Source organism: Symphalangus syndactylus, chromosome 19 (genome assembly GCF_028878055.3).
Source record: "Symphalangus syndactylus isolate Jambi chromosome 19, NHGRI_mSymSyn1-v2.1_pri, whole genome shotgun sequence".
In the NCBI taxonomy this organism is placed as follows: domain Eukaryota; kingdom Metazoa; phylum Chordata; class Mammalia; order Primates; family Hylobatidae; genus Symphalangus; species Symphalangus syndactylus.
Window position 1 is genome coordinate 73,864,087 of NC_072434.2, and position 24,911 is coordinate 73,888,997.

Below are 24,911 nucleotides of genomic sequence, written 5' to 3' on the forward strand. Positions count from 1 at the left end.
TTCCATTGAGTCTATCAAGTGAATTTTTAAAATGTTATAGTATTTTTCAGTTCTAATATTTCCCTTTGGTTCTGCTTTATATCATCTATTTCTTTACTGATAATTTCTATTTTAATGTGTTTCAGGAGTGATTGCTTATTTGAGCTTTTTATTATTAACTACTTTAAAGTCTGTAATGGCTTCTGTTGTCTTTTCCCATTAGAATTATTTTCATGGTTCTTTATATGCTGAATAATTTGGGATTCTAGATATTTTGAATGTTATATGACGAGACGCGGCTTTTAAGTCCTATAGAAAATGTTGATACTATTGTTTTATTATAGCAGGAAATTGATCTGGTGAGGCTCAGGCCGAAAACTCCAACCTTCTGTGAGTTTTGGTCCCAATGTCACTTCAGTTTTCAAAGCTTTTGCAGTGCTATTTGGATTCACCCCATATAGGCCCCATCTTGTGGTCAGTCTGAGGCCTGACAGGGCTCACCTGCGAGCTCGGTTCTCTGCTGTCTTTGATACGGACTTGGGATCAGCTCTACCCATAAGCACTGTGAACATTGTTCATGTGAACATATGAACATGTGTTCAGGTGTTCATAAACAACTTTGTGGAGTCACTTTCTTAAGCTCTTCTCTCTCTGCTCTCTCCCTAGCACTTTCTAGTTCCCTGGGGCTCCCCTTTTTTGGTCCTGTGGCCCAAAATTGCCTACTTCTGCAATGAAGCCATATCCTTCAGAGAGAAAACAAAGCGCATCAGCTCAGCCCCGCGCTCTTGGTGATGCAGCTGTACTCAGCGGAGATGTGCGAGGCTCTCCCTCAGGCTTCCGACTCCTGCAGGCTCCCACTGGCAGCCAGGGGGTTACCTGGGAGCTTCAGCACGAAAAAATGGGGAAAAGGAGAGGTAAGGGGGGCATTTCCCCCCACTCTCTGAGCTTCAGCTCTTCCTTCCCCTCCTGTCCCTCGAGCCAGGCTGCTTCTGATCTCCGCACCACGGTGCTCACTTCTGTGTTTTGGCCTGTTAAGGCTGGATGATACATGAAGAAGAAAAAAAAAAGGAAGACTCACCACCACTTTAGTGGTCCTTAGAAGTCTAGTGTACCCAGTCTGTGCGTTGCTATTTACTTTTCAGAGTCCTCAAATAGCTGTGTGACACAGTCCGTCCATATTTTATAGATGTGTTCAGTAAGAACAAAGTGGGGGAAATGGGTGCTTCTTCCATCTTCCCGGAACTAGAATCTTCCCTAAGATATTAAGGGAAAAAAAATCGAAGAATGTCTATTGCATTATCCAATATTTATGCAAAAAAAAAATGTGTGCATGTATCTCCATAGATAAATGCTTAGAAAAAAGGTCTGCAAGTTTACACACAAAACTTAAAAATGGTTTATTCTAAGAAGAGGAGTAGAATTTCGATGAAAAGGGAACTTTCACTTTTAACTCTATACTTTTTTTTTTTGAGACGGAGTTTTGCTCTGTCGCCCAGGCTGGAGTGCAATGGCGTGATCTCAGCTCACTGCAACCTCTGCCTTCCGGGTTCAAGCGATTCTCCTGCCTCAGCCTCCTGAGTAACTGGGATTACAGGCACATGCCATCACACCCAGCTAATTTTTGTATTTTTAGTAAAGACGGGGTTTCACCATGTTGGCCAGGCTGGTCACGAACTCCTGACCTCAAGTGATCTACCTGCCTCGGCCTCCCAAAGTGCTGGGATTACAGGCATGAGTCACCATGCCTGGCCAACTCTATACTTCTTTTTGAGTTATTTTAACCATGCACTATTACTTTTGTAACTTTCAAAACAATAAGAAGATGTGATGGAAAAGACTGGGAAAAATTATAGCTCAACTCAAAGTGTATATACACTATTTATCTTTTCCTGGACATAACTAATGTGTCTTGTTAAACATTTATCTACTGAAAAATCCATTTAGGAGTCAATATGATCATACATTTTCTTCAAGTCATTTATGTACTAAGCAGAATTACTTCTCACAAAAGATTCTCGGCTTGTAATGTTAATTAACTTTATTCACATTTTTCCAAGTAAATACAATATTAACTATAAGCTAAAAACAATACATAGTTCTTAGAAAATACAACCCCGAATTACTGTGTGGCCTGGGCTTTGTGATTACATGTGCCCAGCCTTTGTTCCTCCAGAATTTTAAAGTGAATGCAGTGCTCAAAACAAACTTACAATAGCACAGGGAAACCTTCCCTAAATAAAGTTTTGTTATTATAAGAGAAATCCAAAAAGAGGCCTCTACTGCCTTCATTCAAGTGTCCAGAATTTCAAAATGGAAATAATATTAAAAGAGCAATCGATTTTTTTCCACCTCACACTAGTAGACTTGAAGGAGGCAAATTTGGATCAAAAATCTAGACATAGCTCCTTGCATAAGGTTTGGTATTAAGCACACACTTGCACTGAATTAACTCCATGTCCACCCTATAGTATAAAAATTCATTTCAAATGCAAACACTGTGAAATGACCAGGTCATATTTTTAAGATCACTCTTTAAAATATCATTTAACTGATCACAAAATTATATAATAAGGATCTTATATGGGTTAGGTATTAAGTTTGATACCAAAGCAACTATAGCATCAAGCTACATAAATATTAGCACCATTTTTTATCTAGTCCAGTGAAATGTAAAACTATCCATCAAACTGTTTTTTACCAAAGCAGTCAACAAGAAAAATTGTTTTACTTCTGATACATGCTTTGCTCCTCCTCCTCTTTGCTGGTAATACTTTTGAACACTTTAAAGAAAGTACAGTCGGCTCTCTGTATCCATGAGTTCTGCATCCATGGATTCAACCAAATACAAATTGAAAATATTTGGGGGAAAAAAGGATGGTTTCACTTGTGCTGAACATGTACAGGCTTTTTTTTCCTTGTCATTATTCCTTAAACAATACAGTATAACAACTATTTACATAGCATTTACATTGTATTAAGTATTTTAAGTAATCTGGAGATGATTTAAAGTATATAGGAGGATGTGTCTAGGATATATGCAAATACTACACCATTTTATAGAAGGGGTTTGAGTATCCATGGAGTTTGGCATCCTAAGGGAGGCGTGGAACCAATGCCCCATGGATACTGAGAGGCGACTGTACCATAACATTCCATTTACAAAGTCTGTGCCCGGAACAGCATTATCAACCTAAAAAAGGATAGTGGAAGACCCTACAGATTTTTTTTAACTTACAAATTGTGCAGAATTATCTTCTGGAAGTTATGGCTTCCAATAACAGCCATCTTGCTTGCTGTCTTTCTTACAATTTAGTCAGCTGAATTCAAGTGACCCAAGTATAATACCCTTAAAGTTGCTGGCAATTGATTTTCGATGAAACACAATGACAAAGATATTATATATGAAATGGTATAAATATGTGCCTCCTACCTAATACACAAGTAAGATTCACCTATAGCCTATTATACATTTATACATTTTTAAAATGAATCTTTTGAAGATTCATTTATTCACATTTTTCCAAGTAAATAGAATATTAACTATAACTACTAACTATAATCTTTTACAGATTCATTTTAAAAGTGAATAAATGTGCTTAGAAATTTTAGAGGGGAGAACATACATATAACCAGAGGTGCAAAGTATTTTAACAGCTCCTAACTAAGGGCAGTTAAAAGACAAAGAATCGATTCCTATTCACTTCTCCTCCCGCGAACTTAATGTCTAGCAGAGTGCTAGACAATATTGCTTCAATATTCTATTACTTTTATATTAAAAGCAGTAACATAAAAAACAAAAAGCATATTTATGACATTGTTTTAATTAAGAAGTTAAAATCAAAATTTTAAAAAGTTTTATGTAGCATTTATTTTAAATATCATTGGATTCTCCGTTTCAGGCTTTTTCAACATGAAAGGTAATTTTTAAACTATCTCACTGTCTTGCAGGTTGTCCCAAGAATTAGGAACATGATTACAACCACATTCATTTCTAGAATGAAAAGAAAGAATTAGGACCATCAGATTGTAACAACTATAAAATTTTCACAGGTTCAAAAGGTAATTGACACTCTTTAAAAAAGAAAGAAAAGAAACCCTAACCAACTAAGGACTTGGATGTAAGATGAAGGCTTACAATTCATACTGATTTATTAGCCAATCATGCACTTTAAAAGTACTTTAAAAATCCCGTTCATTTGTCTTCCACTTAAAAAGGAAAAAATTGGCCAATATTTGCCTTCTATGTTTTATCTCTGTCTGGAGTTTAAAGTAGTAAGTACATTAAATACAAGTTTGTTTTCTAAACAAGAGAAAAGTCTGGCGGTTCAAAGTCTAGAGGAAGTCGGGTTTCTAAGGCAGTCGTCAGTGTGGGGCCTGAACCACTCTCTAAGGCCGTCTTTCCTAGATTGTCAGCTGCAACACAAGCCTGACCTGGATGGCTAACACTGAACATGCAAGAAGCGACTTTAAAGGAGCAGTTTTCACAATCAGCTAGCTACACCATCACAAATTGCCACATTAAGGTGATCTTTAGGTACCTGCGTCATTTAAAGACTTTAACAATAGTTAATACCAAAATTCACCGGTTACTAGCAAGGCTGTTTTGGACAACATGTAAAATTTCCTCTTTTGAAATATACATCTCGATGATTAGGAGAGATCTGTAAGGAAACAAATTCACCTCAAAACTATGCAAATATTTAAAAGGTTTTTTTAAGCTCACAATACTTCAGTATGTGTTTTCAAAGCTTAAACAGTTATCATGTGTGAAGATTTTATGGGGAATGAAAGCAATGTGTTCTAAAAATTGACTATGGTTTTCCAAAGACCCAGAGAAAAATACTAAGGTAATACTCAGCCTCACGTCCACTCACACATCTTCGGGTACCAAGCTGGCATAGGCAAAGCACCTTTATCTCTTATAAGGAACTTAGCACATATCCTTCTAGCAGATTCTTGTCTCCACAGGATGGAGAAGACATCATTCACTTGATGGAAACCAGTGTTTGTTAAAACCATTTTTCTACCCCCAAAGCAAACATACTAAAGAGAAGGAGCACTATTTACATAAATTTGTGCCTACCCACACACCACCATTCTCTCCCATTAAAGTGTAGATAAGATCTACTGGTTAGGAATCAAAGAGTAATGTATTTCAACCTGAAGTTTGACTACTGTACATCATCAAGACTTTGTTATTGTTAAGTGCTATAAAGAAAAAGTAGAGAAATTAGGGGTGGGCAGTCTGTCTAACAGGCATCTTCACACTGGTCCCCATCCCAGTGGAACAAGCAATGCCAGTGTACCAAGTGCAATTCCAGATTATAAGTTTGAAATGTCATTGCCAGCCACTACAGAAGAGGCAAAAGTCCACAGTGGGTGTATGCCAGAAGGTCAAGTGTGACAAGGGACTGAATCCACAGTATGTATTCTTAAAAAAAAAAAAAAAAACTTGCAATGAAAAAAGTGAGTCTTTGACTACTCAACAGAAACTTTACTACTACTCGACACATATACTGTGTTGTGTGCACTTCATCTATTGGAATGTACTTGAGCTATTAAACTATTAAACAATAACTGCCTAGATGATCACTGAAAGAGAAAAAGAGACCCTCGCCCAGCCCAGATAATTCTTAAATATCACAATCTACATAAAGATGCTGCTGAACTGAAATACAAATAAAAATTTTCAGGAACTAGCGAAGTTCTAGTTTCATTATACATGGAATCAATAGTAGTGCTGACACTCATTTTTGACTTGATATTCTTTCACAAACAAAACGGCATATAAGGAAAACGAGTCTTATGCTGTAGGATGGAATGATCTTATAGCTATGGAATCTGGAAAGTTATTTAGAACAAGATGATAATAGGCTCTACCTAAGCTTATGAAAAGAATACTGAACTGTAAGCATCTGTTGCCATTTAAAGGCATTTGGTGTCAGTATCTGAAAAGATTAAGATGCTTTAAAACAAAACCCTTATAAGAATATCAAAGATTTAGGGAATTATCTTCATAAATAACCAAATGTCTATGGCTTCAACTGTCTGCCCTACTGCCGAGGTAGGTGACCAATATTCATCAAAATAAAACAATCTTTTACAAATTCCCTAAAAAAAACCTTGCATAATCAGTTGGTTTCTTAAACCTGTGTCCAGTTTCTTTTGATGGTTTTTGTTTTGTTTTTCCTTTCAGTCATTTACACTTTTTAAACGCCTGTCCACACAAGTGTTTCTTTAAGCTCTTGCCGAATAGCACCTCATGTATTCTGTCATCCACGGGTTCTCTGAGGAGGAAGCCTTCATCTTTCTGTTCTTCTCCACATCCACAGAGTGAGCACGCTGCCTTTGAGCAACCAGTTTCCTTTTTTCCACCTGTCTTCTGTTCTTGGCTCGTAATGCTGATTCATGAATCTAAAGAGAGTTCAAAATAAAAGGATAGTAACTTAAGGGGCTATTATACTAATGTTCAACAAAGGTTGCAATGAAGCTGGTTACTGCCAGGTCACCTACAGCAGGGCAGAGTCAAGCCCTGCCTCTCTATATAGTTCTTCTTTACATAAAACCTTCCACAGAAGAGCCATTCTCACTTGATGCTATTCTCACTTGATTCATATCAGGATAAATGAAACTAAGCAACAGCAAATTAAATGTTAGACAGAAATGGTAAGCAACTAATTTGCATGTGCCTCTAGAGTTGGCTCTGGAAAACTGTCCGAACTGCTTAGCATTAAACATAAGTATTTAATTAAAGACTTATAAACAGCTCATAAAAAGCAGGGAAAATAAAAGAACTTTAAATGTTTAACATCAGTATACCAAAGACATCTCAAGAGATTTTACCACCTAAGATGTCTTATACTACAGATAAATCCTGTTAAAATTAATCCCATGGACTTGTCAGAGATCTTTTGTTAAACGGCAGCTTTGTTGTCTCAAGTATCACTCCAAATAACACCATCTGCTAGGGTTCAGATGTCTGTTCAGTGAAATTTTCATTATGCTATTTATCTAGAACTCAAGCAGTTTGCAGTTTCTGCTTCCTTAAACGCATCCTTTGCTTTAGGCTATCGTAACAGTATTAATGCTAAAATACATGTTTTGTGACTACACACATGAAGGTCCTCTCATCTGAAATGTTTCCGGGTCTTGACACAGGAGAGACAAGCTAAGGCTAAGTCAGGGTAGGACTAAAGCTCCTGAGAGTAAAATGCATTTGTTATGGACAAACAGGGAAAATGCAGCCATTTGAATTTAATCAGAAGAACAAAAGGGAGTCTATGGCAGATGCCAAGCAATCAATCAATCAGACAAACCAAAGATAAAGGAGTCAAAGAAGCACCAGGTTATCGAAGCTGAAGGCAGCTGAAACAGCTCAGGAGACCAGTGGCAAATCCAGATGGGCCGTCGCCAGCCTTGGCTGTGCTGCTCCTCCTGACCTCCCGGCCCCCCAGGAACTTGTGAACCCCAAATCCATCTACGTCTTTGCCTGGCTTGGTGTCACTAAACCCTTCTGGGTAACTCCCAGCCAAAACCACTCGCTCTCCAGGCCACCAACATGCAGAATCCTCCTTTGGTTAATCAGAGGCTCCATTCTGGAGTTCCCCAACCCACCATGCTATCCCCTAAGATCTCCCATGGGCCCAAAGCACCCAGTGGCCAAAGGACATGATGCCCAATGACAGGCGCATGGCCCAGCTCACCACTCTCAAAGGGAACAACAGAACCCCAAGGGCCCAGAGCGCACCTCATGCACAGGAGCGGACGCGCAGACGTTGTGAGTCTTCTGGCTTCCTGTATCCATCTGTTTTTCTCCCCAGCCATAAAGAGCAAACGGATGCTTGTTTTCTTTTATTTTACTCGATGATCTTTGGGGACTTTTGACCGCTTTCCTGTTTCCTCTAGCAAATAAGGCACTTGGTTGCTGTCGAGGCTCAGTACTGGTGGGTGATTTGTCAGTCTCTCTTGTTCTGGTTTGTTGTTCAGGTTTATCTTCTACATCTTTCACTGGCAGTGCTTTTGAAAAGAGATAAATGAGATGAAAATACTTTGAAATCAGATTTATATAAAATTACTTAAAATATTTATGTTGAAAAATCATAATGCTTAATTAAGACTAACATTTTCACTTATGGCTCAACTCATACGATCCACTTAAAGTAGAAATACAGGAACAAGTTAGCATAATTTTCAAACCATTTATCTCATTTTAAAATCAACAACAAATATACCAAGATTGAACCAAGCTTATTCAAAAGCAACCACTGCCACTCTGATTCTGAGATTTAGCATCTGGAATGTTAAAAGCTAGACAGCACTACAGCCTAAGGGCTTTCTCCGCAATCCCCCAAGATAAATCCAATCATCTCGATTTTGCTTTCCTTCAAGGAAAGATCTGGATTTGTGGTCATCCTCCAGCAGCTGCAGGAGGTTGCTGTTTGAGTTACTCCACCCGAAAATGCCCCTTAGTCCTTCCATGCTCCTCTTGAGAGCCGCTTCCTTCATTGAAAAGCCCCTCCGCAAAACAGGAAGTGGTTTCCATCGTTACCATCTAGGTGCGCAGCCAGGCATTCCCTGTGGGAAGAGTTAAAAATGAGGGCCCCGGCCGGGCACGGTGGCTCACACCTGTAATCCTAGCACTTTGGGAGGCCGAGGCGAGAGGATCACGAGGTCAGGAGATTGCGACCATCCTGGCCAACATGGTGAAACCCCGTCTCTACTAAAATATAAAAAAAAAATAGCCGGGTGTGGTGATGCGCGCCTGTAGCCCCAGCTACTCGGGAGGCTGAGGCAGGGGAATTGCTTGAACCTGGGAGGCGGAGGTTGCAGTGAGCCCAGATTGCGCCACTGCACTCCAGCCTGGTGACAGAGAAAGACTCCGTCTCAAAAAAAAAAGAGGGCCCCAGTTTTAAGAGGCTTCCCCAACACTTGCAATGGAAATTACTCCATGAATCAGGCCTGGGTCTGTACCACAGCCCTAAATTCTGGGAAACCCCCGGGGCTGAATGTGGCTGCCCTACCTAAGGGGAACCTCAGATAACAAGGATGTACTCCAAAATATACCTATTCCCCTGAATTACCTTTTATGATTTTCCTGTTTATTCTTTTGTAAGCCTTTCTTTTTATGAAATCAGTACGATTCAGTATAAACACTTTGTGAGCCTGTGTTTCCTTCCACCTATGGTTCTGCTGAAGTAAGAGTTCGTGATGGGGCCGGGCGCGGTGGCTCACGCCTGTAATCCCAGCACTTTGGGAGGCCGAGGCGGGCGGATCACGAGGTCAGGAGATCGAGACCATCCTGGCTAACACAGTGAAACCCCGTCTCTACTAAAAAATACAAAAAATTAGCCGGGCGTGTTGGCGGGCGCCTGTAGTCCCAGCTACTCGGGAGGCTGAGGCAGGAGAATGGCGTGAACCCGGGAGGCGGAGCTTGCAGTGGGCCGAGATCGCGCCACTGCACTCCAGCCTGGGAGACAGAGAAAGACTCCGTCTCAAAAAAACAAACAAAAAAAAAAAGAGTTTGTGATGCGTCTAGAGCTCCACCTGAGGTGCCCCAGTTGTTTAGGCCACAGGAGATCCTTTGTTTCAGATGCTCCAGAGTTTTGCTCTCAGTCATGATTTTATTTTTTTTTTGTTTCATTTTTTAAGAGACAGGGTCTCGCTTGTCGCCCAGGCTGGAGTGCAGTGGTGCAGTCATGGCTCACTGCAGCCTCAACCTCCTGGGCTCAAGTGATCCTCCCACCTCAGCCTCCTAGGGAGGTGGGACTACAGGAGTGCACCACCGTGCCCAGGCAATTTAAAAAAAAATTTTTTTTTTGTAGAGATGGGTTCTTGCTATGTTGATCAGGCTGGTCTTAAACTCCTGGCCTCAAACAATCCTCCTGCCTCAGCTTCCCAAAGTGCTGGGACTACAGGCCTGAGCCACCGCACCCAGCCATCAGTGATTATTTTATAGATTGCTATTACAATCTATATAAGGTCTTATCACCTCTGTAGGACAGAATTTTGCCATTACTTTTAGTTGTGACTCTTCTTTTGTCTATTTCTACTTCCCTTTAAAGTTGAGGGAACCCTTGCATGGGCAGTGCATGCAAACTGGCACATATTTGTAAGAAACCTTTATAGGTCATCTGCCACGTCTGCCTTCAGTGATGACCTTGACTCTAGCAAACCACTACATTTATTACTAAGCATTTGAAGGAACAGACACTTCATGTCTGAATCTGGGTGTAATGTTCTGCATTGGAGTACATCATCTCTTTAAACCCAGCACTGGAGTTGCTGGGGATGAGGCAGGACACCAGCCTTCCATTTTATCATGAGACGATATCCATTCACTGCTCAAATGTTTATCTGAGTGATGTGTCCACACGCTCTCTCCTCCTCTTCCCTGGTGTTTAAGAAGAGGAGGAAAGAAGAGATCATTAGCACCAAGACTAAAGGGAAAGAGAAGTGGGGAAGCACAAGAACCTGTGCAGTGGCACAGTGATACTGACAGAGACAGAACAGTAGCCACCCGGGTCATCTTCACTGATTCAGTTCCCCTCTCTTCCTCCTGTTCCAGGTGTGTCTAGCCCAGATCTCCCAGAGAAGCCTGCCCGTAGAAGGCAATAAGGATTTCATTGAAAAGACAATCTGGGGCTAGCCAGGCAGAGAAGAGGAAAGAGAATTCCAGAAAGAGGGAGTGGCTTCTTCAACGGCATGGAGAGAAGAGGAAAGAGGGAATTATAAATAGTTCAAAATGGCAAGTACATAGAGTCTATGGATGAAGGCCTGGAGTAGATAGTGTGGGGAAAATAAAGGCTTTCTATGCCAAACTCAGGCATTTTTATTTTATCCTGGAGATGAAGAATCATCATGGGAGGACTTTAAGCTGAAAACTGACATGGTCCTATCTGTATTTTAGGAATGAGGCCCCTAGCTCCACACGTGGAAGATTGGTGAGATCAGAAATAGGGGCAGAGAGGCCAGTTAGAAAAACACACCGATCAGACCAGCCAGGAAGTGGTGCCAGGATGTTTTTTTTTAACAAGGCCCCTCTGGCCAGGTACGGTGGCTCAACCCTGTAATCTCAGAATTTTGGGAGGCCAACGAGGGTGGATCACCTGAGGTCTGGAGTTCGAGACCAGCCTGACCAACATGGTAAAGCCTTGTCTCTACTAAAAGTACAAAAATTAGCTGGATGTGGTGGCACATGCCTGTGATCTCACCTATTTGGTAGGCTGAGGCAGGAGAATCGCTTGAACCCAGCAGTTGCAGTGAGCTGAGATTGCACCATTGCACTCCAGCCTGGGCAACAAAAGCAAAACTCCATCTCAAAAAATAATAATAATAAAGAAATAAAAACAAGGACCCTCCAAAGCAGACAGCCCAGCAACACTGCATCAGACTGACAGGTGGACAGACAGACAGACACCATGAGGACACCAGGAAGGACCATGTGGGCGCTCAGTTCTGTGGCTCCTGCAGGTGTTCTGAGTGGATGGTCATGCTGTCCTCTGACATAGGCCCCCTAAAGGATGAGGAAAGGGTGCTTGTCACCTCGGATGCAAGACACTCCTGATCCCAGCGGCCAGACCTTCAACTGAAGCTGAGGAGAGAAGATGGCATGGAGATGAAAGCCACGGCTCCCGGTGTGGACCAGGTCACCCAGAAGAAACACAGAGCCGGAAGACAGGAGGCACAAACAGGCCCGGGGACACCGTTATTTAATGCACAGGCAAAGAAACGAGAACCTGAGACGAAGGCAGAGGAAGAGTAGCAAAAGAGTAAAAAAGAATAACCAGGAAAGAGGCTGAGCAAAGAGTTTCAGAAAAAGAAAGTGCAATTAACAGTCCAAAAATTACAGAGAGATTGGTACAATGAACATGAAGAGACTTTGCCTTGGCAGCTCGGTGGTCACTGGTGCCAGAGGGGAGGTGTGGGGTGGGGGAACCAGACACCAGCTGGCTGAGGACTGAACAGAGTGGAGCCTACCCGTCCTGGTTCTGGGGGGCTACTGGACTCACCCTCCCCACTAAGGATGACCTGGAAAAGCTAAATGAAATTCAAAAGTGACCCCAGGCTAACAATGTCTACAGGTATCCAACACAAGAAACTAAAATCTTCTCAGGAAACCCTTAGACCTCAAATTATTCCTAGAAATAGCTTTTCCAACACAAAGACCAGTGTGTTGTAAAGATAACCAGGCACACAGGAGGGTAGGCAATGAGGGGGCCCTGGAGAGGCAAAAAGCCTGAAATCCAAGGAGTCTTATTCAGACTACAAAATAGCTGTGCTTATAGAAAAAGACACAAGAATTATCTGCAACAGGAGGAGAGAAAAGATGGAAAATACAGAAAAGGTAAAACTTATCACTGTAACATTAATATTTATAAAACTCTTTTGTGAAACTCTTGAAATAAATAGTGGCTGGCAGAAGAGAAGTGTATATAAGTGTGGTATTATTATATACGTGTGTGTGTCTGTGTGTGTGTTCGTTTTTGTCCATAGTTCGTGGCTCCTAACTCCCATACCCTTGTTCCAGTCTTTTGTTATAATGTTGGGTGTGTTAAACCTCAGGGGCAGGCCCCCAGAAACCGAATCTCTCCTGCTCTCCTTTCCCCTGCCCCTAGGCCGGACTCTAATATTCCATACCTTCCAACTGTAGCTGAGCTCAGGAGGTTCCTGGAGGCTGGCAAGAGAGCATGGAAGCTTCTCACCCCTTTCCCCATATCTCACCCTGTTCATCTCTTCATCTGTGTCCTTTCTAATATCCTTTTCTTCTTCTTCTTCTTCTTCTTCTTCTTCTTATTATTATTATTATTATTATTATTATTTTATTTTATTTTGAGACAGAATCTTGCTCTGTTGCCCAGGCTGGAGTGCAATGGCACGATCTCAACTCACTACAACCTCCACCTCCCAAATAGCTGGGATTACAGGTGTGTGCTGGGCTCAAGCAATTCTCTCGCCTCAGCCTCCCAAATAGCTGGGATTACAGGCGTGTGCCACAACGCCCGGCTAATTTTTGTATTTTTAGTAGAGACGGGGTTTCATCATGTTGACCAGGCTGGTCTCGAACTCCTGACTTCAACTGATCCACCCGCCTCGGCCTCCCCAAGTGCTGGGATTACAGGCATGAGACACTGTGCCCGGCCTCTAATATCCTTTATAATAAACCGGCAAACATTAAGTGTTTCCCTGAGTTCTGTGAGCCACTCCAGCAAATTAATCAAACCTAAACGGGGATCATGGGAACCCCAATTTGAAGCTGGTCGGTCAGAAGTTCCCAAGGCTTGGATTTTCGACTTGTGGGAAGGAGGGGGCAGTCTGTGAGACTGAGCCCTCAACCTGTGGGACCTGACGCTATCTCCAGGCAGACAGTGTTGGAACTGATTGCTTGCTTGCTGGTGGGAAAATAGCCCCACATATTTTGGGGTCACAGAAGTCTATCTTGATTGTTGTTGTGTGACGACAGAGGAAAGAGTTTGAGAGTTTTTTCCAAACAATAAGTATATGTCTCTAAAATCCTGTTTGAAAAAATAGTTTAAAATAAAGACTTCTTCAAACAAAAAGAGCATTATCCACCAGTTATGGTAGAAGATTACAATGCCCCTTTCTCAGTAAGTGGCAGAACATTCAAATAAAAATAAATTCAGTCTCAATTTAGAACTGGCCGGTCCAATACAATAGCCATGAACCACACGTGGTTACTAAATATAAATTTTAATTAATTAATTAAAAGTAAATACAATTAAAGATTCAGTTCCTCAGTTACACTAGTTATCGTTCAAGTGCTCAATACCCACATGTGGCCAGTGGCTACCCTGGTAGACAGCGCAAATGGAGAACACGCCCATCATCACAGAGAGAGCTGTACTGAACATCTGATTTTTCAAATGGATTTAAACAGAATTAATAAACTTGACCTAATGGATAAATATAGAACACTGAACCCAACAACCGCAGAATATAAATTTTTATCAATCATATATGGAACATTTATAAGAATCTGCATATCCAAGGCCATAAGGAAATCTTAAGATATTTACAAAATTGAAATTATATAGAATGTATTCTCTAACCACAATGTAATTAAACTAGATACAACAAAAAAACTTCAAAAAATCCCTCCCAGTTTTGAAACTTAAAAACATTTCTAGGCCGAGCGCAGTGGCTTACACCTGTAATCCCAACACTTTGGGAGGCCAAGGCGGGCGGATCACGAGGTCAGGAGATAGAGACCATCCTGGGTAACACGGTGAAACCCTGTCTCTACTAAAAATACAAAAAAATTAGCCGGGCGTGCTGGCAGGAGCCTGTAGTCCCAGCTACTCGGGAGGCAGAGGCAGGAGAATGGCGTGAACCCGGGAGGCGGAGCTTGCAGTGAGCCCAGATCGCGTCACTGCACTCTAGCCTGGGCGACAGAGCAAGACTCCATCGCAAAAAAAAAAAAAAAAAATTTCTAAATAACCTATAGGTCAAAGTGAAAACAGGGTTGCACAAAAATGTGAAGGTACTTAATGCCACTGAGCTGTACACTTCATTTATTTATTTATTTAGAATGCTCCCGGCCAAACTGGACACTTTAAATCGGTTAAAGAAAGCCAGCCTCAGTGGCTCACACCTGTAATCCCAGCACTTTGGGAAGGTGAGGTGGGTGCATCGCCTGAACTCAGGAGTTCAAGGCCAGCCTGGGCAACATGAGGAAACCCCGTTTCTACTAAAAATACAAAAAAATTAGCCAGGTGTGGTGGCGCATGCCTGTGGGCCCAGCTACTCAGGAGGCTGAGGTGGGAGGATCACTTGAACCTGGGAGGCAGAGGTTGCAATGAGCCAAGATGGTGCCACTGCACTCCAGCCTGGGTGACAGAGTGAGATTCCATCTCAGAAAAAATAATAATAATTAACAAATAAATAATAAAATGGTTAAAATTGTAACGTGTATTTTATGTATTTCAGCGCCATTTTCCAAAATTCCAAGTAGTGATAATAGAGGGCATTCCTTTCTTAATTCTGATATTATTAGGAATGTTTCTAATTTCCTCACTGAGCATAACGTTTGCATTAGGTTTTTTTGTTTGTTTGTTTGTTTGTTTGTTTTGAGACAGAGTCTCACTCTGTCACCCAGGCTGGAGTGCAATGGCATGATCTCAGCTCACTGCGACCTCCACCTCCTGGGTTCAGGTTGTTCTTGTGCCTCAGCCACCCAAATAGCTGGGATTACAGGCGCACACCACCACACCCACCTAATTTTTGTATTTTTAGTAGAGATGGGGTTTTGCCATGTTGACCAGGCTGGAATATATGTTTTCTTTAAAAAATAAATATTTCCTTATGTGGATACTATACATAAATGTTAAATTTTATGATTTTTTTGTGACTATTTTAAAAAATCATAATGAAAATTTGAAAATGAGTTTGAATAAAAATGTTATATGGCAAAACATGTGTGATGCAGCTAAAGCAGTTACCAGAGGGAAATTTATAGCCTGAAATGAACATATCAAAAAAGAAAGGCAGGGGGCAAAAAAATCAATGATAAGCATCCATCTCAAAAAGTTAGAAAAAAGCAAAATAAACCTGAAGAAAATTAAGGAAAAAATAATAAATTAATGAAAATATACAATAAAGAAAAACCACAAATCTTTAGTGTGGGGAAAAACTAAACAAATTCACAAACCCCTGGCAAGTCTGATCAAGAAACAGAGAAGAAAGTAAAAATAAAAATCAGTTAAAAATACAGCAAATTGGAGGGTTCGGGTTAAACATGCACTAAAAACCTGTGCCTTATAGTTCCTTAAAGCTTATAGTCTCTTCCTCTCCAAATCCTACTAAAGGAAGGAAAAAAGGTATAAAGCCACAAGGACAGAGAGCAAGGGAGGTGATGACATCAGGCAAAAGGCATCAATAAAATTTGGAGGAAAAGAAAAACAACTGAAGAGGTAAAAATGGCCTCACAGAACTGAGTAGGATGAATCCTAACTGCCCGAGGGGAAAGGCCTCCAGGACAGAAGCTGAGTCCTAGAAAGAATCATATGAGCCAGATGTGGTGGCTCACGTCTATCATCCCAGCCCTTTGGGAGGACAAGGCGGGAGGACTGCTTGAGCTCAGGAGTTTAAGACCAGCTAGGCAACACAGCAAGACCTATCTCTACTAAAAATTAAAAATAAAAAAATAGCCAGGTATAATGACGCACACCTGTGGTCCCAGCTACTCAGGAGGCTGAGGCTGGAGGATTGTTTGAACCCAGGAGGTCAATGCTGCAGTGAGCTTAGATCATGCCATTGCACTCCAGCCTAGGCAACAGACTGAGACCCTGTCTCAAAAGAAAGAAAAAAAAAAATGAAAGAATTGTATGAGGTGCCAGCTTCCTCAGAAGGCTAGTGAAGTGAATTCTCTTTTCCGGAAGTTCAGCATCAATCAGCACCCCAGCCCTCATGCTCTTCTGACTGTAATATGGACGTGCTCTGTTGAGAGTTGGGATCCGTGGGTCCTCCCCTTGAACCTGGGCAGACTTTTATATTAGGTTGGTGTGAAAATAATTGCACCAAGTAATAACTTCCCCAGTGAGGGTAAAATGGGGTGAGAAAGGGCCTGCGGAGCTCCTGAGGATAAAAGAGAAAAAGCAATGCAGCATCCACCTGGGTTTGTCTCCGGACGCTGTCCTTACAGGCCAGCCAGTGTAGTGTGTTCTGAGGAAGGACAGGCACAGGAAGAGGTCATGCATGTGAGGGTCCCAGCAACAGGCCAGCCGGGTGCCTCCAGCCTGGAGCCTTCCAGTACAGGCTGCAGACAAGGTATCTCACTGCCCAGGGCCAACTTCCAGCCCAGGAAACCAGAGCAGCAGCAAAGGAGGACAGCAGGCCGGGGGCCTCCGTATCCAGGGGTTCTGCATCTGCAGGCTCACTCAACCATGAATTGAAAATATTTGGGAAAAATAAACAAAAAATAATACAACAATAAAAAGTAATACAAATTAAAAATACAGTAGTAAAACTATTTACATAGTATTTAATTGTATTAGGTGTTATAAGTAATCTAGAGATAATTTAAAATATTCGAGGGATGTGCACAGGTTATATGCAAATACTACACCATTTTATATAGGGACTCGAATATCCACGGATTTTGGTATCCGTGGGGGTATCCTGGATGCAATCTCTCACAGATACCAAGGGACAACTGTTTTTACTAGTTTTAAGCTACTAATTTTCAAGGTAATTTTGTTACACAGCAATTGACACTTCTGTATTCTTTCCCCTAGCTCGTATGCCAGGTGGTCGCTCCTCTCCTACCCAGAAGGTCTGTGGATTTCAGTCTCGAGTGGCAGAAGCAGGGGAGGCTTGGACTTCAGATGACCCTAGGGACAGGAGAAACCAAGGGAAACAGCTTCCTGAAAACAGAATTAGGTGAAAGGCCTCATGGTAAAGGAGACCCCGCCTCAGCACCTTCCTCCACCTCTGTTCCCGGGATGCTGGTGCCAGGCTTATTCCCTGTGAGACAGGAGACTGCAGATGCACTGTCTGGGCAGCTCACTCAAGAGACGCTGGCAGGTATACATGTTTGCAGTCCCCAGAGGAACAGCTGGGTCCTCATCCAATTACAGAAAACAGGCATCCCCCGTGCACAGAGCTCCTAAAAAGCTCTTTCAGGCCTTACTCTTAAATATGAGCAGACAGGCTAAGAGCAAACATCTGAGTACATCCTCTATTAGTAAGGAAGAGACCAAAATTATGCAGAAAAAGGCAAGGCAGGGAACGGAAGACAGCTCTGAAAAGATATTTCTGGCCTTTTTCTTTTCTTTTCTTCTTTGTAGGTTAAAAGAAATCTGAAAACAGAATGCTATTTTTTTTTTTTAATGTAAAGAACATTACGGACCAAAAATAGATGAACTCTTGGGAATTTAAAGCTAAGGTGAGAATTAAAAATTTCAATAGAAATGTTGGAGATAAAATTGAAGGGTTCTCCCAGAAAATAGAACCAAAAATTCCAAATTCCAATGTAGAAACATTTTTAAGTAAAAATGTTAGAGGACTGATCCAGGAGGCACACCATCCAACTAAGGATAAATATAGAAAGAGAAAATAAAGCATATGGAGCAGAGAAAATTATTTTTAAACAGGAAAATAGGAAATATCACTGAACTGAAAGAACCTTCCAGAATGAAAAGGGCCAGCCAAATGAATGAAAAAGACACACACAGGCACATCACAAAATTTCAGAACATCTCCTAAAAAGATATAAAGAATCTCCTAAAAGTTTCCAACAAAACAACAAAAACAAACATAGGGGGGTCACACACACAAAGCAGGTGTCAGAATGGCATGGTCCTTCTCAACACTATGACCTGAAGCTAGGATTCAGTGTTATCGTAATGCCTCAAATGCTGAGGTTTCCAATCTAGAATTATCTACCTTGCCAAAATATCAATCCTGGATATAATAAAGGCATTTTCAGATATGCAAGTTTACAAAATTTCTAATTCCCACGCAATCTTTTACAGGATCTACAGAGGAAGCGTTCCATCAAAAGGAAGGAACAGGCTAAGCAAAAGAAGACTTGAGAGGTGCAAGGCAGGGGATCACACAAAGGAGGGAAATGGTAAAGAAAGCCCAGTTCAGCAGCTATGCCAGGGCTGGACAGTATAAAATCTAGACTGGAACAAGGAGATCAAGGGCTCAAAAAAAAATATGTGTATATATATATATATGTATGTGTGTGTGTGTGTGTGTGTGTGTGTGTGTCTCCAAGGGAAAAAAAAAAATCAGATGAATAGAACACCTAATACGTCTGACATATGGCAAGTTTCATAGTACTATCAGGCCATTTCAGGCATTAGTGATAGATAAAATAAATAAGAAATAAGAAACTGATCGGCAATGATAGGTAGCTCATTTTTTAATAAACCTATTACTGGAGCAAAAAAACAAAAACAAAGTGAGCAAACAAAAAAGTGGAACAATTATTAATTTCAGGAAAACCATAAATTTTAACAAAAAAGTGTAATCAGAATACATTACATGGCTCACCTGCAAATATTTACACAACCATAATTCAAACACAGAACGGAGATTAAACAAAGCAATCATATAGTTAATATTGTGGGGATATAGGGAAGAGGAAATGAGTGTTGGTATGTGTCTGGGGGTAGAATAGGGAAGGCAGAGCTAAGATCCTGAGCTAAATCTTCATCTCCCATAATGGGAAGTCAGTAGATAATGTTCATAATCAAAAAGCCAACAGGTAAGTTTAAATGAAAAGAGCATGGCCAACGCTGAAAGGAAAGCGAAATTGAGTGAAAGGAGCAAGGGGCATGGGTGGGAAATGGGGCAGGATCATGTTTTTTTTCATTTTAAGCAAAATTTTTTAAATTACTGCACATGTAAACTTTGCTAAAAATAAAATCTAACCTAAAAAGAAAACGTGACTAGGAAGTAAGGAATCGGAGACAGTCTAGACCACTCTTCATAGCATATTGGCTATGGGAGGAAAAGAACCCCACAGTTCACAAGCACTTCCACCCCCAAACCCCAACATACACACACACACACACAGAATTTCCTAAGAGCTTTTTAGTATCCATCCTTTAAATAAGAATGAGAAACGAAGGATCATTAGACATTTGAGAAAAGTGCCTAACATGAAAACAGAGAATTACCAGCAAAAAGAAACAAAGAGACAAAAGTGAAAGACTGTGCTGAAGAAACACAGAAAGGAAGAAAACAAACAAAAACTTCTAATATATATCCTCAGTAAGATAAAACCCTACATGCATGAATCAGGAACCAGATACTGTGTTGTAAAAAGAAATAAAAAGGAAAGGAAAGGAGGGAGGGAAGGGAGGGAATAAATGTCAGCCCAGAAAACAATTCAAGAGCTCTTAAATTTAAAAGAAAAATAGGATCCATCAAATGGAAAATGTAGTAAGAGATTTAGAAGATACAGCTGAGAGTATCACCCAGAAAACAAAACAATAAAAGATGAAAATCTGTCAAGAAAAAACTTAGAAATTTAGAGGATAAAATGATAAAGTCTAATATCCAACTAAGGACTTTAGAAAAAAAAAAAAGAAATGGGAAAAAAAACAAATAAGAAAATAATTCCAGAAAACTTCCAGGAATTAAAAACATGAGTTTGTCTACAAAGACCTGCCAAGTGCCCAGCAAAGCGAAGGAAAACAGATCTAGATCAAGGAAAAATGTCAGAACATAAAGGCCAAAGAGAAGACCCTGAAAACTTCCTGAGGGGACACGTTACCCACGAAAGATCAAGATCAAGAATCATAACGAGGCAGGCTGTAACACCAGCAGTCATAACACGTAAGGAGGAATGCCTCCAGAGTTTCTATGGACAACTGCTCCAACCTAGAATTCCATCCCCAGCGACACTCACCAAATTGTAAGGGTAGAATAAAGCTATCTCTTGGCATTCAAAGAAAACTAACCTCTGAACTATCCTTTCTCGGGAATCTACTAGATGTGCTCCACCAAGAAAGGGTAAACCAAGAAAGAAAATGACATGAGAGCCACACGACAGAGATTCAAACCCAACAGGGAAGCCAAGAAAGGTCCTAGGAGGATGGCCAAGGGCCCTCCCAAGATGCCAACCAGGCAGCAGGCCACAGGAGCAGCAGCCAGCCTGGACAGAAGTAGGTCAGGGGCCCTGGGAGGGGCGTCTTAAGATGACGAGAGTGATAGTGAACCTGATGTGTTGGTTGTATTGTGAAAGAAAAAAGGGAATCCTGGGAAATAGTATGGGTCAGCTTTGAGTAACTTTTTCCATGGGCACAATATGGCACATACTAATTATGAATCCAACAAACTCTGAGGACTATATTGAGCAGATGTGGAGATGGGCCGTGGGGGGGGGGTAAGGAGAGCAGTAAAAAAGAATTAAAGTCAATAGATAATGTTAAAAACTGAAAAAAAAAATCAAATGTCAATAAAAGCCATGTTAGTTGGAGATACAAAAATAAATACCAAAGGAAAAACCAGGGTGTTATGTATGGCACGGGGCTGATGTGCTTTTGTAATAAGTCAGATGGAACTACATGATTCTATGTGCATCTATGGCTTCGGGGAAAGTAAGAACTTTTATATTTTGTAGAAACTCAAAAGAGTGCTCATTGCACTAGTATTTAAAACCATCCACTTAAAAACCAGGATATTTAATCTTGTGCAAGCAACACAGGAGTCAAGAGGGCCTTACAGGTAGGAGCAAAACAAAAGATGCTGCAATTGTGAGTCCTGAAAGCAGAAAACATCCTTTCTTCTTCCTGATGCCTAATCCAGAAATGTAAGCAGGGAAGAAATAACTGAGAGGACGCTATCTTTAAGGAAACCAAAATAATCATGAACTCAGAGCTTACCTGAGCTGGTAAACACAGGCACCATCCATATCACAATGCTGCCTAAAAATTGAATTTATATTGCATGCAAATATTTGACAGCTCCATCACAAACAATAAAAGATCGGGGAGAGAAAAGCCATTTAGCCTGATAAAGTACATCCCAATTTAGCTAACAGATCAGTACCCACAGGAATAATCTGGAAGGCATGTTCCCTACCCCCTCCACCTTCTGTTATTTGCATTTCTAGCAGTGATCACTGAAGCATCAGGATTTGTGGGGATTCACAAGTAACATCATGATGGGAGGAGGCAGCCCTGCCTCCGATGATGAGCTGAAAATAGCTGAAGATGGTAAAACCAAGAGCAAAGCAACCCGGCTCATAGCCGAAATTTCATCTCCTCCTCAGCCTCTCACAGAGAAGCCAGGAAGAGTCTGACTGGCTTGCAATCGGGTAAACAAAAATAAACACATAAATGAATAAAGTCACTGATCCTGAGCTTCTGTTTCTTCATCTATAAAACTGAGATTAGGGCCAGGCATGGCGGCTCACTTCTGTAATACCAACACTTTGGGAGGCCGAGGCGGGCGGATCACGAGGTGAAGAGTGTGAGACCAGCTTGACCAACATGGTGAAACCCCGTTTCCACTAAAAATACAAAAATTAGCCGGGCCTGGTGGCGCGTGCCTGTAATCCCGGCTACTCGGGAGGCTGAGGCAGGAGAATGTCGTGAATCCGGGAGGCAGAGGTTGCAGTGAGCCGAGATCGCGCCACTGCACTCCAGCCTGGGCCACGGGCCACAGAGCGAGACTCCGTTTCAAAAAAAAAACACAGATTAAAACATGGTCTCTTTTGGGATTGTTTTGAATATTAAATGACAACATACGTATTCCTAGATCAGTGACTGAATGTCAAATAGGCTCCCAATACATTTTCCATGTTTTCCTCACTCGAGCCTTTTTAAAATCCAGTGATCTGGAAGGAACCATTGGTTACTCCAGGCTGTACTGAGGCGTTCAACTGGGTCCCTAGCTCTGCAAGCCTCTGGGCAGGAAAGAAGGTGAAGGGCCATGGCTGAAAACACGCGCAGCGCCACGGGCGCTTTCGGATCTGGAGAGGCGAGGGAGGATGGGGTGGGACGGAAGAGGGGAGGACCTAGCACTTATAAAGATGCTCTCACAGCCAAGTTATACAACACTCCACGTAAACAAATGCAAAATATTCTGTAGGGACAGCGTAGCAAGGTCGGGGAGTTAATACGGGAAAACAACGGCCCCATTCATCAGACAGAAAGCTCAGCTCTGTGGTTCTTAACCTTTTGGGTTACCTTTGAGAATCTGATTAAAGCTGGGGCTCCTCTGATAAAAAATTGGCGCCTAGAAATAAACAGATGGGACTCAGTGGTTCGCCAAGAAATAAGATAGGATTCAGTGGTTTGCCAAGCCGCAGAGGCCCGCGAGGAAAGACCCCAGACTCAGCCAGCGGCGCTTCAATTGAGTTCACCGCTGGCTCGACCGAAAGCCACCTAATTAAGGAAATAAAGGGTGGCAAAGGCTTCCACCTTCCCTATTTTGTCAAGAGAGACGGATTCTGTCAACCGCGAAAAAAAAAAAAAAAAAAGGAAGAGCCCGCCCCGAGCGGCGCAAGAAATAAGAGATCAGCTGCTCAGAGCTTAGAGCAAACCGTCCCTGCGTGCAGGCCCCTCGCGCTCCCCTCCGGGCCCGGTACCTGGCAGAGCCGCGTCCTCCGCGTCCTCGGCCTCCGCGTCTCCGGCCTCCGCCTCCTGCTCCTCTGGGGCCCCGCGCGCCCGCCGTTCCGCCTCCTCCTGGGCCGCCGGCTCTACGGACGGCGGGGGCGAGGGCGGGGCGCACCGGGGCGCGGGGCCCGCGGGGCCCCCGGCGCCCGACGACTCTGACGACGCCGAGTCCTCCGAGGAGCCGGCCGGGCCCCAGTCGTCCCAGAGCCAGGGCGCGTGCGCCTGCTCCAGCAGCCGGCGGCCCAGGCGGTAGTGCAGCAGCTCGCGGTAGCACGGCCCGTACTCATCCCAGCGCGGCTCCTGGTAGCGCTTCATGTACTCGCTCTTCACCCCGCTCCCCGGGGACATGGTGCCGTCCGCCGCCTCAAGCGCCAGCCGCTCCTCGCTGCCCGCAGCCTACGGGACCCGGTACACGACACAGAGGCCGCCCCGCCCCTCCGCCGGCCCTGCCCGCCGCGACGTTTAAACCCGGAGCCCCGCCCGGACGGGAGCAGGGGGCGGGTCCCGGCGAGGGCGGGGCGGGGGCGGGGCGGGGGCGGCCTCACCCGGCGGCCGGGACCAAGAGCAGAGGCGGGGACCCGGGCTGCTGGGGTCCAGGGGCGCGCCTCCGAGGAGGGCTAATCAGAGGGCGGAAGGCAGGGAGGCTGCGGGCTGGGGCGAGGGGACCGCGGGAGACTGGGGCTGAGCGGGAGGAGGACCGAGGTAGGGGAGCGGCGGGGCCCGTGATCGGGTGGTCCTGGGGTCTCCAGAGGCGTCCCCTGAGCTAGGCGTGCGGTCCCGCGGGGCTGCCTTACCTCCTTCCCGCCGCGCCCGGCAGATCCTCTGCGCCCAGGCCCGAGGCGCGCGTGGCGCAGCAGCTAAAGCGCAGCTCGCTCTCCCGCGCGCTTTCCTCCTGAGCAAGATGTCGCCGCGGCGGCCCGCGCTCCAGCTGCAGGCGGGAGGCTGTGGCGCCGCCTCAGTCCCGGAGCCTCCCCGCGCGCTCCCGGCCCCCGGGCCTCTGCCCGCTCCGTGGGGGCGACTGCTTCAGTGCAGAGCGCGAGGCGCGGGGGTGCGGGCGTGCCTGCCAGTCCGAGGGGCCCAGGGCCAGGTCCCTGGCCCACTTATTTGAGGTGCCCGTCCACCCTGGTCCCAGCAGACGCTGCCCCAGGCACGCGTCACTCTGCAGGAGTCATCAGTTAGGGGCAAGAGATGATCCCTCCAGAAATGCAGCCCCCGCAGGCTGCGGCCGGGGGCGACACTCTCTGTCCTCACAATGTGTTCACAATACCTGTTACTCTGGCTTTAATTCCCTTTTATGTCTACACTCCCCAAATTCTTTTAGATTTTGATCAAAACCATTTCACTCGCTCAGAGACCCGTTTGCACATAAAACCTTGACAGATTCAGTTACGTTGTGCAGAAGTATACAACGTCGTCCCATTTGTTACAGTTTCTGATTTCTCCCCTTCCCAATTTTATTTTCTGTTCCTTGACTTACATTAGGGACATTCTAATGCACTTACCTTTTGTTTAACCTGGCTGGGGTTGGGTTCTGATGTTTGCAACCAAAGTAGCCTTAATAAAGATTGAATAAGGTGGAGAAATGGTTATATGTAGTTGTATGGGACATGCAGGACACCATCGGTTTCAGCTTTTGCTGCATAATTCACTCCAAAACTCAGTGGTTTAAAACAGTTAAGATTTATTATTTCTTGTGATTCTAAGGGTTAGTTGGGCAGTTCCTCCACCGTTGGATTCTGATGAAGAGACAGCAGGGCTGGAGGGTTCAAGATGACCTCCTGATATAGTTGGGATAATTCTCCTCCAAATCTGAAGTTGAAATTGATCCTCAATTTTGGAGGT

General features: G+C 43.3%; 1 protein-coding gene across 4 annotated transcripts; it reads right to left on the minus strand.

The window, feature by feature from the left end:
• Positions 1-1,999: 1,999 nt before the first annotated feature.
• CCSAP (centriole, cilia and spindle associated protein) lies at positions 2,000-24,102 on the minus strand. Of its 4 annotated transcripts, XM_055234646.2 has the most exons (4): positions 23,864-24,093; positions 23,042-23,465; positions 7,727-7,995; positions 2,000-6,393 (listed from the first exon to the last, which is right to left on the minus strand). In XM_055234646.2, the coding sequence occupies exons 2-4, from the start codon at positions 23,415-23,417 to the stop codon at positions 6,217-6,219; spliced, it is 822 nt and encodes a 273-aa protein (XP_055090621.1). In that variant the 5' UTR covers positions 23,418-23,465; positions 23,864-24,093; the 3' UTR covers positions 2,000-6,216. The 4 variants fall into 4 exon arrangements, 3 of the variants coding, with proteins under 3 accessions (XP_055090621.1, XP_055090622.1, XP_063470068.1); XM_055234647.2 differs by having other exon boundaries at positions 23,042-24,093; XM_063613998.1 differs by lacking the exons at positions 2,000-6,393; positions 7,727-7,995 and adding an exon at positions 13,671-17,324 and having other exon boundaries at positions 23,042-24,102.
• Between the last annotated feature and the right edge of the window lie 809 nt (positions 24,103-24,911).